The following is a 15,755-nucleotide window of genomic DNA, read 5'->3' as shown; positions in this document are numbered from 1 at the left end:
TTCTGCCTGCTGTCACAAAGCAGTAATCTTGCTGAGTGAATTCTCTCCGAAGGGCACCCTGACATCTTAGCTTCCAGCAACGACCCAGACCAGGCCTCTTATTGCTTCTACATTGAAATATTAATGATGCCATCAACTCTGCAAGCTCACTGGCACTGTGAGTTGTCCGGATCAATAGAAGCAGAGCAGACACAGCCATGAAAAAAAAGCCACTTTTGGAGGGTTTGGTGTTTTCCAGGAGTGCTAAGTGCAGTGTCCCAGAGTCCTTCTTGGAGAGTGCCAGGAAAGATCAGACAGTCCTCCATCAGTGCCCATCAATTCCCTCCTGACTGGAGCTCATCCTAATGAATAGTCATAGAGGACCATCATGCTATTCAACTTGCTATTAATGTGGGCTTAGAAATGATCACAGCATTGATTAGAGGCAGCTTGTCAGCCAGAGTCGGTAGCAATAGCTTCCAGCTGGCTGGTTCTGAGATTTGCTACTGCTGTTGGTGGTGGCAGGAGATATCGGTCCCCACCATCCTTCTCCCTCCCTTCACCTGGGGACAGTGCTGAGAACACCCTCCACCACTGAAGGCAGCAAAAGATGTCAGCTTTCATCCAGAGCAGGATGCAGGAGCAAAGACTGGTCATGTTTCTGCACTGACCCAAGATGAAACAAGAGCAGTATGATCTCAGAGATGCTCCATGCTTCAAAAGCATGCTGTGGACCACTCATTCCAGGATCGCACTGAGTCCTGGACTCAACTTGGTTGTGTGACACTGGGGCAGTGGAGGAGACCACATCTCCTTATTCAGCAAACTGTGCTGTTTTTTGCTTAGAGGCTCCCAAAACCTGGAGTTTCAACACCCTTTAGTGGGACAAATTTGCAGTGCAAGGGCTCACAGACGGGTAAATTGGGAGCTCAGAAACACCAAGTTCATTTCCCAAAGCTGATTTAGGGCTTTTCTCAATTTTCTTAATAGTGGCTAATTAAGAGAAAAGGTACTTGTGGGCCTGAAAAAATGTTCTGATTAGAAGGAGGAATCGGTAGGTGCCAAATCCTCCAAGCCTTTTGCTGGGAACTTGCCAGCCCGGGATGAGGAGGGAGGCATCCAGCTGAACCAATTTGCTGAACCATGGGACAAACTGGGATGAAATTTGCCTGGGAGATGGGACAGGGCAGTGTTTTTGAAAGCCTTTATGGGATGCTCATACTTACAGGGAGAATTTCAGTGACCAGTAAAAAGAGGCTCATCTTCCCTGCAGCAGAGAGAGATCATGCTGCCCCCCTCACCTCCCACCCCTGCTCTAAAGGAAAGCAGGATCCACTTATGAATCATTGCCTCCTCTCTGCCCAGCTTCAAACCCCTCCCAAACCACACAAAACTGTTCAACACTCCATGAAGCCTTTCACAAAAAGAGAGAAGAATGTAAATGCTCATTTTACATTTTATAGGAGATAAAAAGAGGCTCAAAAATTTGGTGGGTGCTGCTTTATTGCATGCAGGATTAGGGCACCTTCCAAAAAGAACATGAAGAAGACACATACAGCCTCAATCTTAAGAGGAAACTCATTGGCCAGGTTTTTATTTACTGTGGTACATCAATACCCAGCGAGGTATCTGCAGCAAGAACTCTACCGCAGCAATATAGCAATGGCATGCAAAAATCCCTTCGGATGTTGCCAGTGGCTCCTGTTATTTGGTCTAAAGTGGTTTGTAGCCAGGAGCTCTGCTCTGGGATGCACAAGGAGAGGTCCTCCTATGGGAAAGTCTGCCAGGACCCTAGAAGTGGGATTAGCCAACAGTGGGTCCATGCTACGGCCAAGCAGGGTTGCACCCACTTTTCTCTCTACTCATTGAGTCCAGCATTTCCTGGGGTCTAAACAAAGACATCAACTTCTCCAGCAATGTCCATGGCATGGCTGTATGATCTGAGTGGTTGCTGAGCTTTGGTTGTGGGCAAGACTCCAAGCTCCCATCATCTCTCCAGCCAGTATCTGTTTGTTCTGCTTTCCTTCTCCTCTCTGCTTGGCATAACTTGTGCATATCATTTTGTACACTGTTATTGGGCTGGGGAGGGCATGGTGTTGCATCTCTGGAGGATTTGAAGAAGAGGTTGGACTTTTCTAGGGCTGGTCTGCACAAGTCAGCAAGCCACAGGTACAAAGTCCCCTTGTCCTGGCCTTCCCATCACGGCTCTCTCCTTACTTATCTTGGGAAAATCTCAGGCCAAACCTTGAGGAGCACTCACCCACAGCTGAGTGCAATCTGAGCAAAGGACCAATTGTAATAATATTTAACTCTTTCAAGGGACTTTTCTATATGTGTGTCTCAAGAAGCTTCATTGAAGTATCCTCCACTTTTTGATGGAGGAAATGTCCAAAGTCAGTAGTTTATTCACAGTCATGGGACAAGCCAGGCACAAAACACCCTCCTGCCCCAATACTTATAAAGGTACCACTACCCTCTGCTCCCACACATGGCCACCCACACACTGTTCCTTGTGTTGTAGAAGGTAGGAGACACTGCTTTTCAGGGACAGCAGCAGCAGGTTCCTGCTCTGTGGTTTGCAAAGTGCTCTGCGACCTCATGGCTCTCTATAAGACACTTGAGAGTAAATATATTCATGGGTGCTTTAGGGACAGTACAACATGAAAATTGGCTTTGCTGCAGGGGTCTCACTGCTGGCTCAGACCTGAGACTCTGCACACACACCTGCTCCAACCCATCTTGGGACCAGTAAACTCCAGGCAACACAAGGCATGCTGGAGAATCCCTCCCTGCAGTGACCCCCAGCAAGAAATGGTGGTGATGGTCAGGAAAGGGACGGTCCAACCTCCCAGTTTGTCCAGTAGGTTTGCAATTTGCAGAGTACATTGTGTCTAAATGTATTTCAGCTTCACAGCAAGCTGGATTCTCCATGGGTCTGGTCTTCGGAGACACCAAGCAGCCACAGTCGCAGCAGGAGTCACTGCAGCCTGCAAGCACTCAGCATTCTTACTAAGAGCAGAAATCCATTGCAAACAAGCCTTCCCTTTAATGGTTAGGATGGAAACTGGAAGGTAGGGCTCTCTCCAGGGGCCTCTCCTGTTTCTAGTATGGCAAATATTTATTTTTCCACCAGGTTTTTGGTTACGCAGTTGCCACATTTTGAGGGCTTAGGGCAGCCTCATATTTCCAAACCAGCAAGACCCTGCACCAGTCAGACCTGGTGAATCCCCAATGAATTCACGAGCACACAGTCTTATACTCCAGGCAATGCAGCAGCAAGCTCATAGCCCCCTCCTCCCCATCATTCAGACAGAGGACAGCACATCTGGGGAACATTTCTGGGCTGAAGCGCTCCAGAAGCACTGAGCTGTTCTCCACTTTATCGCAATGCCATTCCTCATAAAAAAAACAAAACCAAAAAACAAACAAACAAAAAATCAAACCCACGTGAAAACTGAACCAAGAATTGAGCTGAAAGAAAAATTAAGACTGAAGCACAGCTGGAGCGAGGCTGAGCAAGAGAGTATCAGGCTTTAAAAACAACAGAGCCCTTCAGCTGAGCTGGTTCGAGACCATCGGTGAAAGTGAGGAGGAAGTACATCACCTTGCGGATCTGGGCTAATTCTGCTATTCGTTCCCCAAATTCCTGGGCATCTGCCTCATTGCACTCCACCTCCTTGGCCCCTGGCTTCTTCCAGAAGATTCCTATTGGATCCAGCAGCTGCCGGTTCATAAGGTGAGTGAGATCAGGAGTCCAGTGTTGGGAGGTGCCAGTAACTGTGACCTTTCCAGGTCTCTCCAGCTGGATGTTCCAGTGCAGAAAGCATAGTTTGTGTTGCCGGATGAAATCCACTCGGTAGATGTATTCATTGGGACGCAGCAGCTTCTCACCATCCTGGGGCCTCATGTTTTTTTGTTGCAGGCTCTGGAATCGCAGCCGCATGCGCCGAGTGAGTTGTTCATCGCAGACGAAGGGCAGCTCAAGCATCCTTGCCTCAGCTGCCATCACCTTGGCTACTCCTCTGCTATGTTCTCAGCAATGTGTGGCTCTCAAACAGGACATACAGGTGGAAAAATCTGACAAGCTCCTGGAGCTGGTGCCCCCTCTCCACGGACTCAGCAGTGCTAGGCAACCCGGGGCCAGTGACGCAAAACACCCTCCAGTGCTTCCTCTGGGTGCCCTTCCGACTTGTTTGCAGATTCTAACTGATGGTGCTGCTTGCTGTGCTGCATAATCTATAGGGAAGGGATGTCTGATGTCAGCCTCCCTGGCAACCTCCCTGACAACCATGGCTCCTTATCCCAAAACAAAGGTGTGCAGCCAGGGATGTCACCATCACATGTCTGAATGGTAGTAGCTTTCTCTGAGTGTAGGTTCATGGTATAATTCAGGTTGGAAGAGACTCTGGAGAGGTCGGTCCAGCTTGCTGCTCAAAACAGGACTTTCTTCAGGTAAGTCACTTGGGGCTTTGTCCAGTGCCTCTTTGAGCATCTCCATGGACAGAGTTCCCACAGCCTCTCAGGGCCCCTCTTCCAGAATCTGACCATGCTCATGCTGAAGATAAACTGCAGCTTATGCTGTTGTCTTTCGTTCCCTGACTGTGCATCCCCTGTTCCATCTTGTCCGCACTCTCCTATCCAGGTTGGATGAGGCTCTGAGCAACCTGGTCTAGTGGAAGGTGTCACTGCCCATGGCAGGCAGGTTGGAACTAGATGATATTGAAGGTCCCTTCCAAGCCAAGTCTTTCTATGGTTCTATTATTAAGTAGCTACACTCGACAATGAGCTCCCCCTTCACCTTCCCTCCTCCTGGATGCACAAACCCACTTCCCTCCAGACCCTTTTGGTGGCTCACATGAGGCTGTGCCATCCAGAAAAAGACACGAGAGCTCTGAGGGACAAATTGACTACGAGTCAATGAGTACCCAACTAACAAGACCCTTGTGTTCTTTTCTGGATGGCACAGCTGGCAGGAGTCAGGCTCCACACTGCTCCTGCAGCAGCAGGTAGGCAGCAACATCCCAGCGTTGTTCTGCATGCCTGAACTGGCACAAAGTTGGAGAGGGTGCTCAAAAGTGGGTTTCTCCTTTGTGTGCCCAGGAAAGGGGAACTTAGGCATAGTCTGTTCCTTAATGCTTGTCTCTGTGGGCCAGGCAGAGAAGTGGGTCCAAGATAAAAGCAACACAAATAAACTCTTTACAAGCTCTGATGCTCTAAACCCACCTGAGCACCAGCAAGACCATCATGCTCAACCTGGAACCACCCATTCCTCAGCAATTGCTGGGCATGCCTGGACACCATCCTGTGCAACCTGCTCTGGGTGAACCTGCTTTAGCAGGGCAGTTGGACTTCCCACAGACAACCATTCTGTGATTCTGGGAAATCCAGAGCACAGGACTGTCCTGGTGGATGGGATACAGGAGGATAGTGCTGAATGCATTTCTCTTTGCAGAGTGCTGGGTGGCTCCAGGAGGCTGTGCATCCTGAAGAGAGATGTCATGCCAAGCCAAGTTCCCCTCTGCCAAGTGTCCCCATCAATGACTAAACCACAGATAGGGTTTTGGGTGTGCCATGGAGAAGACATGACTCCTGCAAGCATGCCATGGTATCTTTGGGGTATGATGACTGCTTTGGACTTGGAGAGCACCCAGTTTCAGCACAAAGCTTTAGACTCTACAAAGTCATTTGGGTTCTCTCTGTCCTATCTGTGATTCAGGTTGACCTCTGCCACATAGTTTATTTTTGCAGGGCAATATGGGAGCTCAAACAGGGTTAAATGAATGCCATGAAACAGTTTTTTCTATAATATTTTTACAAAAGGCTGTGCCAGCATTTGCACTGTCACACTTGACTCATGAACACCCACTTTGCACACTCCAGGGGCAATCACTTCGACTTCAAGAAGAAGTCCCAAAAAAGACCACCAGAAGCTGCCCTGGCCAGACAAGCCACAGACAACAGGGACCCAAAGTGGGTCATTTTCCCGGGAATTGTCCTTCAGTCACCATTCTGCTGTTATTCCCGAAGACCTTGAGGATAGAGTCCAGAAAGCTAAGAGTTACACAGCCCCATCCAAAATGACAAATGACCCTTCTGGCTGTTCTCTGAGCTCTTGCCTCACTTGTTTACTGGCTTTAAAACACCTTTAGCAACAGCTGTTGATTCTTGGGTTTTAAAAGTTAAAAATGCCTTCAGGTAACTCTGGAGACCTTTCTGAGCTGAGCTACATGTGACAGTGTCATATGGATCTTACTTGGACGGGCTTATGTCTTCTACCCTCGTATATGGTAGCAGTAGAGGAAGCAATGACCTTTTATGTGGTGATGAACACACTGCAGTGGGGGTCCAGCTCCCAGGCACCATGTGATGTTCCTTCTCTGTTTTGATGAGGTGCAAGATCAGCCTTCGGGGGAAGCAATAACTAACCACAGGTTACGGAAGACCTACACAAAATGGACTTTGGGAGGTCAGTGTCCTCAGAGACATCTGCTTGTGGTGCCCCAGCCAAGCCTGCTAGGCACTCTGGAAGCCACTAAGCAGAAAGAAGACCAGATTGTGTGATGGAAACGCAGGGGTGTCTGAACCACTTGGCTTCAAAGCCTGGCTCCTTTCCTTTCTTTGTTGAGCAATACCAATGCAACCTGTGGGAGCACAGGTAAAGATCCAGACAAACCTTTAGACAAAGTGCTGCTGGAAATTATTTAAATCTCCTTATTTCAACGTCTTAATTTCTTTTCGTAAGAGCTAGACACCTCTGAAGGTTCACAGAAAGGGTGTCATGGAGCCAGATCACACCTAAAGACATGTTGGGTCAGCTAGGATGAAAGAATTTAGAAAACAGTTCTAAATTAAACTCCTACTTTTTATTCCTATTCCTACTCAGTGACTCACACCACACAGACATAATAGGAAACAGGGACATGGAGAGAGCAGGGTGGAAGAAAGTGTGTGAATAAAATCATGTCATTGATACATACAGATGTGGGATACATATAGATGTGCTGGTCTATCCTATTTCCTTGAACGTATTCCCTCTCCCCACACTTAAAAGAGACAGTTTCACTGCATGAAGTGGAGCAAGAGACACTCAGAGCCTACATTACATCCTGGTGTAAATCAGGAAAATATTTCATAGTAGCAGTGGACCAAGATATCCGGGCTGACATGTCAGAGATTCTAAAGCCTGCATCGGCATCTTTCAGCTCTTCCCAGACTGTGAATGAGGACATGTTGATGTTCAGGAACAGTATCCCAATTGCAAGTGCAACCATACCAAGGACCAAGGGGCCCATTATTTCTGTCTCTGAGATCTTCAGAAAGTAAGAAATTCTTTACTGTGAGGGTGGTGAGACACTGGCAGAGGTTGCCCAGAGAATTTGCAGATGCCCCATTGCTGGGAAGTGTTCAAGGCCAGGTTGGAAAAGACTTTGAGCAACCTGATCTAATGGAAGGTGTCCCTGCCTACAGCAAGGGGGTTGGAACTAAATGGTTATTAAGGTGTCTTCCAACCCATATAATTCTATGATTCTATAAAACAAAACTTTCTGAAAGAAAGGGGAAGACAGGTAAAAAAGAGCCTCTGAGAGTTAAGGGCATGGAAAATGAGAAGTCACAAACACCCATAGCCAAACTGCCCTGGGAGGAAAAGCAATGTCATTGGCAAACTGAAATAATGAGGTGTCCAAAGGGACCCAGCAACTGTATGGTTGGCATTTCCCAAGGCAGAGCTGGAAGTGAATGGTGAGGAGGGAAGACAACTTTCCTGCTAACCCTTGGGAGATGTTGATGCCGAGGAACAAGCTAAACAACCCTGTGCACCACCCCTCTAATGAGATCCCGAACAGTCACCACAGCTACCATGTGAGGAAGCCTTACGGGTTATCCAGAAGCCAAAACAGCTATCCTGTTCCCATATAAAGAAAAACCTTGACTTTAACAGAAAATGGGGGTGCTGCAAGAAATTCCTGAGTCTGGATCATCACAGGAAGCAGAGACTGAAAGTACCACAGCACACAGAGCAGATGCAAAGCTATGGGGTGGAAGGAACTCTCTCAGGTCTGTGGCAGTAGGAGGCTGTGGGTGAAGCAGGTGGTGCTGTCTGCACACACTGGCTGCCTTCTGCAGCAAAATCTAGGAAAAGGTGCTTGTAACTTGCTGGTCTCCTGCCCTATGATGATGCACACCTGAACCAGAGTCTGAAGTCCCCCTGTCTTGGCTCTAACAGGGCTGACATCTTCTGTAGCTGAGTACATAGTGGAGATGAGCACAGACCTTCTAAAGATGTGGCACTGAGCACTTCTTTCCTCCCATACCTCTCTGGTTGCTCCCCAGGTTTGCAGCCCCTCACTCTGGTGCCATTCTTTGGTGGCTTTCCAGCCCACAGTACATTCCCATACTTGAATATATGTTGGATCCTATACTTGAAAGAACACTTACCTTCTGCCACAGAGACTCCCGGGATGCCAGGGAGGAGCAGGCAGCCACAAACCAGCAGTTCCCAACCTGGCCCTGGTGTAAGTCATGGGAGCTGATCCCATCCACAAAGAGACGCGGATCATTGCAGATTTCCTGTAGGACAGAAATAAAACAGATGCACTAGGTAAGTGAGCAGACAGAGAAATCAGAAGCAGGGTTTCTTGTCAAAGGAAAATCACTCCCTCTCTTCCTCAGCCTCTAGGCAAACCTGACCTGCAGCTTTCTGCTTGCTTTGTTCATCATGCTGGTGGCAGAAGGACACTGTCCTGCCTTCTGCTCTCTCCAGGACACGGGCAGCATCACTGCCCAGAGGACACCAGACTTACTTCCTATTCTGTATCAGCATCAGCTTTAATTATCCCTGGTGATAATGGGATGCTTTCACACTCTTTCAGCCCTATGCCCCATCCCCTCTTCTAAGTCGCCTCTTTCAGATCTCTCTACTCTGTGACTGCTTTACAAGCTTCTCCCTCTCTTACTTTGCTGTGGAGAGCATGACCCAAAAACACTGCCTCCGGTACTGAAACCTGTGGATCCATCCAAAAATAAAACCCTGAAGGAAGAGGGCAGAGACAGGCATTTAATGATGAATCACAGTGCCTAAATCAGACAGTTCCCCTAGGAAAGCTCAACTCAGATTGAGGTCTCAGCCATGGCTGCAAAAAGACAAGTGTCCTTACCCAGGAGGTCTGTCCTTCCAGATCCTAGCACAGCAGATGAAAAACATTTGCTGCCAAAAGCTTTGCAGCTGGGCCCAGAGGATAAAATGCTCATTCCGCCACCAAAGCCAGGACGGTGGATTGTGCACAGGCACCATGAATGGAAAAACTTGGGTAGGAGGCAGCTAGGAGGTGATCTCATGCCTCCAAGCGCTCAGGCAGCAAGCACATCAGCTTTCCTCTGCCCAGCTCCTGCCAGACTGCCCTCCCTGCTTCCCACTGCCTATTAGAGCCTGGCCAAGAAAGCACTTAAATAACAGAGGGTGTTAAGCAAGCTTTAGGTGACACACTATTCTTTTTTTAAAATATATTTTCTTCTGATCAATCCTGCTTGGAAGGTCATGTCCAGCTGGAGGCTGAGAGCAGATGGGACAGACAAAGAGCTGAAAGACTCTTTTTCCCTCTGTTACTATGTTTAATTTGAAGAGGAAAAATGAAAAGCAGATTATCTTTCTTCCCCCACATCTCCCAATTTTTCTGGCTGGTTGCACCCAGTAAAGTATGTTCTCCCATAGACTTTGTATATAAGGACTTTTATTGCCTCTGCCCATAGAATCATAGAATGATTTGGGTTGGAAGGAACCTTAAAGATCATCTAGTTCCAGTCCCTCCACTGTGGGCAGAGACACCTCCCACTAGATCAGGTTGCCCAGGGCCCCATCACAGGGAGGAAAAGGAATCATAAGTACCTCTGGCTATTCTCACCTAGCCCAGCCAGCACTGTACACCTCAAAAATAAGCCAAGCTCCATCCAGAAACAAACTGAGCAGGATCAAACCCAAGGAAGAGGTCTAATCCCTTAATGTTAGTGCTGCAGGAGGTTGGGATAAGCGCTAGGGGGAGGCAAACTGCCACCATCAAAAGGCAGGAGCCACCTGAGCCTCTAAGCATCACTGAGTGTGGGAGAGACAGGTGTGGGAGAGAAGTAGTGGGGTTTAGCTCCTGTTTCATACCACCAGGGAAGCACCCAGCAGCTGGCAATGTGTCTGTCCTGCCTGTTGGTGATGGGGATGTCTGCAAGGTCAGCTCTTTGTGATCTTGCTCTGGGCACTTGCAGAGACACATGTTTGCCTCATTTGAGGAATGCACCTGCCCCTTCTGTCCCTGGGTGAATCTGCAGATTACAATAAAGGAGTCGTTTGATATTACACAGACAGGCAAGAACATGAAAGTACGAGAAATACTGAACAGTTTGGGTTGGAAGGGACCTTTAAAAGGCCATCTACTCCAACAGCCTGGAATGAGTGGGAACATCTTCAACTGGATCTTGGAACTCCAACCTGACCTTGAATGTTTCTTTGGGATGGGCCATCGACCATCTCTCTGGGCAACCAGTGTCAGTGTTTGGCTACTTTCACTATGAAAACCTTTTTCCCTATATCTAGTCTAAATCAACCTTCCTTCAGTTTAAAACCCTTACTCCTTGTCCTGTTGCAACAGACCTGGATAAAAAGTTTCTCCTCATCTTTCTTATAAGCCCCCTTCAAGTGCTGAAAGGCTGCAGTAAGGTCTGCCCTGAAAGGCAGAGAGGGGCTACCTTGCTCCCCTGCAGAAGGACCACACAGCACACTCAAGACCTAGGACCGAGCTTGGTCCCAGTGGACTCCCAGCGATCCTAAGCACAGAATCACCAAATCAATGCAGTTAAAAAGAACTTCTGGATATCATCCAGTCCACCTCCCTCTATTCAAAGCAGCGTTGCCTAGGACCTTGTTCAGTCAGGTTTTGAATATCTCTAGGTGTGGAGACTTCATAACTTCTCCAAGGTGAAGGTTCATAGAACCATTAAGCTTGGGAAATACCTCTAAGATCATGGAATCCAGCCATTAACCCAGCACTGCCAAGTCTATCACTAAACCATGTCTCTGAGCACCACATCTATACATTTTTTTGAACACTTCCAGGTATGTGATTCCACAGCTTCCATAAGCAGCCTATTCCAATGCTTGACCATCCTTTCAGTGAAGAAAATTTTTTTAATATTCAGTCTTTGCACAGGGGAAGACAGCATTGCCTCCTCGTTCTAAGGCTGCACAGCTGATTCCATCAGGGTCTCATCTGTGGGTCAGTCTCCCCAGCAAAACCTCCTGAGAAGGTTTGCCATATTCCTTAGCCTGGAGCTTCCCAAAACTAAATTACTTGGATTCTTCAGATCCCACTGAAGCTGCTAGGCTTCTACTCACAGATTTTAGCCCTGGTCTACACTGAATGGCCCTCAATCGACAGGGATGACATTCCCTGTGTGCTCTGTCTGTACTGAGGTGGGAGCAAAGGACTAAGGCACTGCTTCAGCAAGGTTGCAATTCTCCCTGGAATGCATGGAGCACAGTGGGGTGCTGGTGTGTGATGCAAAGCCCGCTCAGAGCCATGGAGCACCATGCCCACATGCAGAGGTGGGTGATGAAAATGAGACCAGTGAGAACTAGGTCAAAAAGCCAAGAAAAGCTTTGGAACATTTAGTGTTTCTTTTCCTGTGAAAAAAAGCTGGAAGTGATAAGGAGCTTGTTCTGCAGCCTGATGGAATTGCAGGGCCTGGGGTTGGTACGTGCAAAGGGAGGAGAGAAGCAGAGATGCTCTGATCAGAGAAGGTCATGACCATGGCTTCCTCCCCTCCCTCCCATGCAACTGACAGAAACCAGGTAAGCAACAACATTTACCCAGGTGGGCACTTCTCCAAAAAAGCAAACACCACGTCACCCTCCCAGCACTACAACCCTGAGAAAAGAGGGCAGCACACCAACGTGCACACCCACACACACCCTGGGGGCCTTGTGGGTTCAGGCATCAGCCATCACAGACCCAGCTCAAACTGCCTTGTGGCACTTGAGGCTTCAACAAACAGTGAGTCCGTCCCGTTCCTTCATCTCATTACAGCCAGATTCTGTGTCCTGGCTGCTCGCAGTGTGGACATAGATGGAGAACAGCAAGGAACAGTGCAGGGAAAGCCAAAAAGCTATGGCTGCAGGGAGGCTATGACTTTGATGTGTTGCTCTTAACTCTACCTTGGCCAAGAGAGTCATTCATGTCTCTTTACCCTCCACGAGAACCTGTCTTAGAGAATCCCAAGAATAATAGAATCATTTAGGTTGAAAAACACCTCTAAGATTGTCAAGTTCAACCATTAACCCAGCACTTCCATGTTCACCACTTGACCATGCCTCCAAGTGCCACATCCACATGGTTTTTGAATGCTTCCAGGGATGGTTACTCCTAAGCACCATCAGAGATATCTGCCCTCCCTAAAAGTGCCTGCTGAAATGGCTGCTGAGCTCCAGGCAGCAAAACAAAACTTAGAGAAAGCCTGTGTGGATGGTTCTGTGGAAACATACAGCCTGATAACACAGGGAGGGCCAAAATAGTGATTCAAAGTTCTGATGATTCATATCCTTCCTTCTGCAAGGGATGTGGGACAGAGGCGGAAATCAGGGCTGAGAGAGGACTTTGAGGTCCCTGCTGATGAGAGGCTGATTGCAGAGGTCTGGCTTATGGGAGCTCAGATCAGGCCAGTCTCTTCCTCCAGGTTCAGGTTACTGAAGTCCATTAAGGAAGAAAAGGCCCAATCAGTGCAATTATCTATCACTTGCTGGTGTAATTTTGCTTCCCACCAAAAAGCACGTGGGATTTCCCTTTGTTCTCCCCAGTGCACACAATTTTCTTGCAAATGTGTTTAAACCAGAAAATATTTTCCTTGTCTTCTCCAGCTAGACCAATTCCACACAGGCAGTACAGAGAAAATAATCCTCTAATGGACATTACAATTGCTGACTGTCTTATAAATGTTTCCCAGTTCAGGTTTCTGATATTTAGATTCACTGGGGATCTGGATCACGTCAAGCCAGCTGTGGGGAGAGAAAGAACTACGAAGGATGAATAACCATGGGAGATACAACATCTGCTGCATGCCAGGACCATTTTTTGCTAACAAGATTTTGCAAGGAACAGACTAGTCTAATTGCATTGCAGAGCCTGGCTGTTTCAGAACAATGCCTGCACTCAGACTTGCAAAATCAGCAAAATAATGTATTAGCATGGCTGCACTTCCTCCCTCCCAGGCAATGGGAACTGAGAGAATCCTGCCTTAAATGTCACTCACACAGAGAAGACAGCAAGAGGCCCCTAAGCATGGCGAGTAACGGTGACACAGCTGACACAAAGGTCCCCACGCTGCCCTGCTGCAGGTACCTGAACTGGGATGTGATTTTGCAAAAAGAGGAATTAAAAAAATTTGCACCAGCGTGACAGAGGGAAGGGAAATAGGGTGAGTTTCAAATACTAGGGGTCTGTGTTTTCAGAGGGATTATTACAGAATCACAGAATCATGGAAGGGCTTGGGTTGAAAGGGACCTTAGAGATCACCTAGTTCCAACCCCCTCTGCCATGGGCAGGGAACCTTCTACTAGACCAGATTGCTCAGAGCCCCATCCAACCTGGCCTTGAACACTTCTAGGGATGCAGCAGCCACAGTGTCTCTGGGCAACCTGTGACAGTGTCTCACCACCCTCACTGTAAAATATTGTGTCCTTATATCTATTGTGAATCCATCCTTTTTCAACTTAAAACCATTATTGCTTGTTCCTATTGCTACAGACTCTACTAAAAATTATATCTTTGGTAGCTCAACTTCACACACATCAAAGGGTAGGTTTGGTTGGGAATATCTACACCGTACAGAACTGTTTGTGGGGGTTTGTACTGTCTCAGTCAGGCATCCCTAATGCTAATCCACCCGTATCTCAGCATATATACATTTGTATTGTTATCAGCTTCCACACCACGCACAGGGGAACACTCCACCCACAGCAAACATGACTTGCTTGTAAAGGAAGGCATCAAAAAACCACACTCCTGCGAGCTCCTTGATTCAGCTTGTGTACCACAGCACCATGCCGTGCCATTTGTTTTGGCACCAGGAAGCACAGGAATGGTGGCAAACGAGATCTAAAGGTCAATCTGCAGGATGTTGACAGGTCCCTCTGCAGTTTTGTCTTTCGTGTATCCAAAGTACAAAGGTTACCAAAGAGGTTTCAGATAAAGCAATAGGAGGTGGAAAGACACAAGGTGCTGTGAGAGTACTGTACTTCCCCATGAGCAGGTGGAGAGGGATGGGAAGGAGACTGACACGCGTGCAGAGACCCCAGACCCACCATTCCTGTCTCTCCCACACACGCTCTCCAGCGATGCACTCACCTTTGCTCAGCCAGGACTTCTTCAGTCCCTGACCAGCCAAGACTGACAGAGAGGCTAGCAGAGCTAGCTTCTGGCTAGCCTCTGTCTTTTAGCATCGCCACACATCTGGATACAGGTCTCCCCAGACCATCTCTCCTACAGTGAGTAGTTTTTATGTATTGGGTTGCAGAGCCACTAAGAAAGCCTGCCAAAGCAGGGAAGTCTTCACATGCCTCACTGACAAACTGGAGTGTGGGATGCTCAGAGAAGTGAGAAGATGTGCCAAAGGTTACCCTATCCAGAAGCAGTAGTTGTTCCTCTTGGTCTCAAGTCCCAGCGTAGCCCGGTCACCACATAAGCCATCCTTCCTTTACAGAAATGATGTCACCTGGCTCCTTTTCATGCTGCATCCCCTGAGCCAGCCTGACCCTTACGAGCACACACAACTACAGACTTGAGAAGTGGAGAGGACACTGAACAAATGCAGCTCTCACAGATGGCTCCATGTGGATCTCCTTCCCTTAAATGCCACGTAAGCATGGGCTCTAATGAGCTACACCAGAGAGGTGGAGGAGGAGTAAAAAAATAGGCTCCCATGGCTGTTTTAACTTTAACACCCTATGACAGATATACCTCTCTGATTCACCACAGTGCTTCTGGCCACCTTCTCCCAAGACTCCCCAGTCTCCATCATATCCCAGTCTTGAGCTCTCCTACAAATCTCCTTTGAACAGCCTCCCTTGGGACTGTGCTAAGGACTTGCAGGGGAAAGAACAACCTGTTGCTGGTTTGGCAGCATCATGGGCTAAAAATACACCCACGCTCCAAAGCCTGTCCTCCTGCTGTGGCCCACTGTGCTCTCAGTTGCTGCTGTGCTTCTAGTTGTGGGGTTTAACATCAACCAGAGGAACTGCTTTGGCTTGCAATTATATGCACTGGGCCCCAAATGTGGAGGTTCAGTCATGCTGGTACAAGTGAGCAACCAGGAACCACAGGCACAAGCCATGAGGATGCTCCCCATGTTATACCACTGTCGAGCCATCAGTCCCCACCCTGAATGACGTGCTGGTGGGTACCTGCTGGTGGAAAGGGAGGAACCTATTCAAGTAAGCCCTGCTGTGAGAAACCCCAGTATTTTGGAGGGAACGGTCCAAACCCACTCGTTCACCATAGAGCTAATGTGAAATCCTGGAGCAAACTGATGTGGCCATGAGCTCAGGTGAACCATATCTGCTTCCAAGCAATACAGTAGCAGCTGAATGCTGCCCTGCACTGAAAGACAATCTTCTAAAACAAGATTTAGGAATCTAAATTGTGCAGGGTTTTTTTGTTGATTTTATTTGTTTGCTTTTAATTATCCTAACAGTAAAGTTATTGATAGGAAAAGAAAGAAAATGAAGCTGCAAAGGAAAACTA

At 47.9% G+C, this 15,755-nt stretch overlaps 2 protein-coding genes across 2 annotated transcripts in view; both read right to left on the bottom strand.

Annotated features, from left to right (window-relative positions):
* Nucleotides 1-15,755, bottom strand: part of CAPN5 (calpain 5) — a 57,047-nt gene that overhangs the window by 13,429 nt on the left and 27,863 nt on the right. Inside the window, exon 3 of the mRNA XM_027904955.1 lies at nt 8,416-8,547. Within this exon, the coding sequence (XP_027760756.1) occupies nt 8,416-8,547 (132 nt within the window). The remainder of the gene's footprint in view (nt 1-8,415; nt 8,548-15,755) is intronic.
* On the bottom strand, nt 3,506-4,212 carry OMP (olfactory marker protein). Its single transcript, XM_027904956.1, is given in 3 exon segments — nt 3,506-4,069; nt 4,071-4,121; nt 4,123-4,212. Coding segments are annotated over 3 exon segments (705 nt in total).

Source organism: Empidonax traillii, unplaced genomic scaffold (genome assembly GCF_003031625.1).
Source record: "Empidonax traillii isolate 1590-97213 ecotype Southwest subspecies unplaced genomic scaffold, ASM303162v1 scaffold1105:size522451, whole genome shotgun sequence".
NCBI lineage: Eukaryota > Metazoa > Chordata > Aves > Passeriformes > Tyrannidae > Empidonax > Empidonax traillii.
The sequence above is the reverse complement of the archived record's forward strand: the minus strand, read 5'-3'. Positions and strand labels throughout refer to the sequence as shown.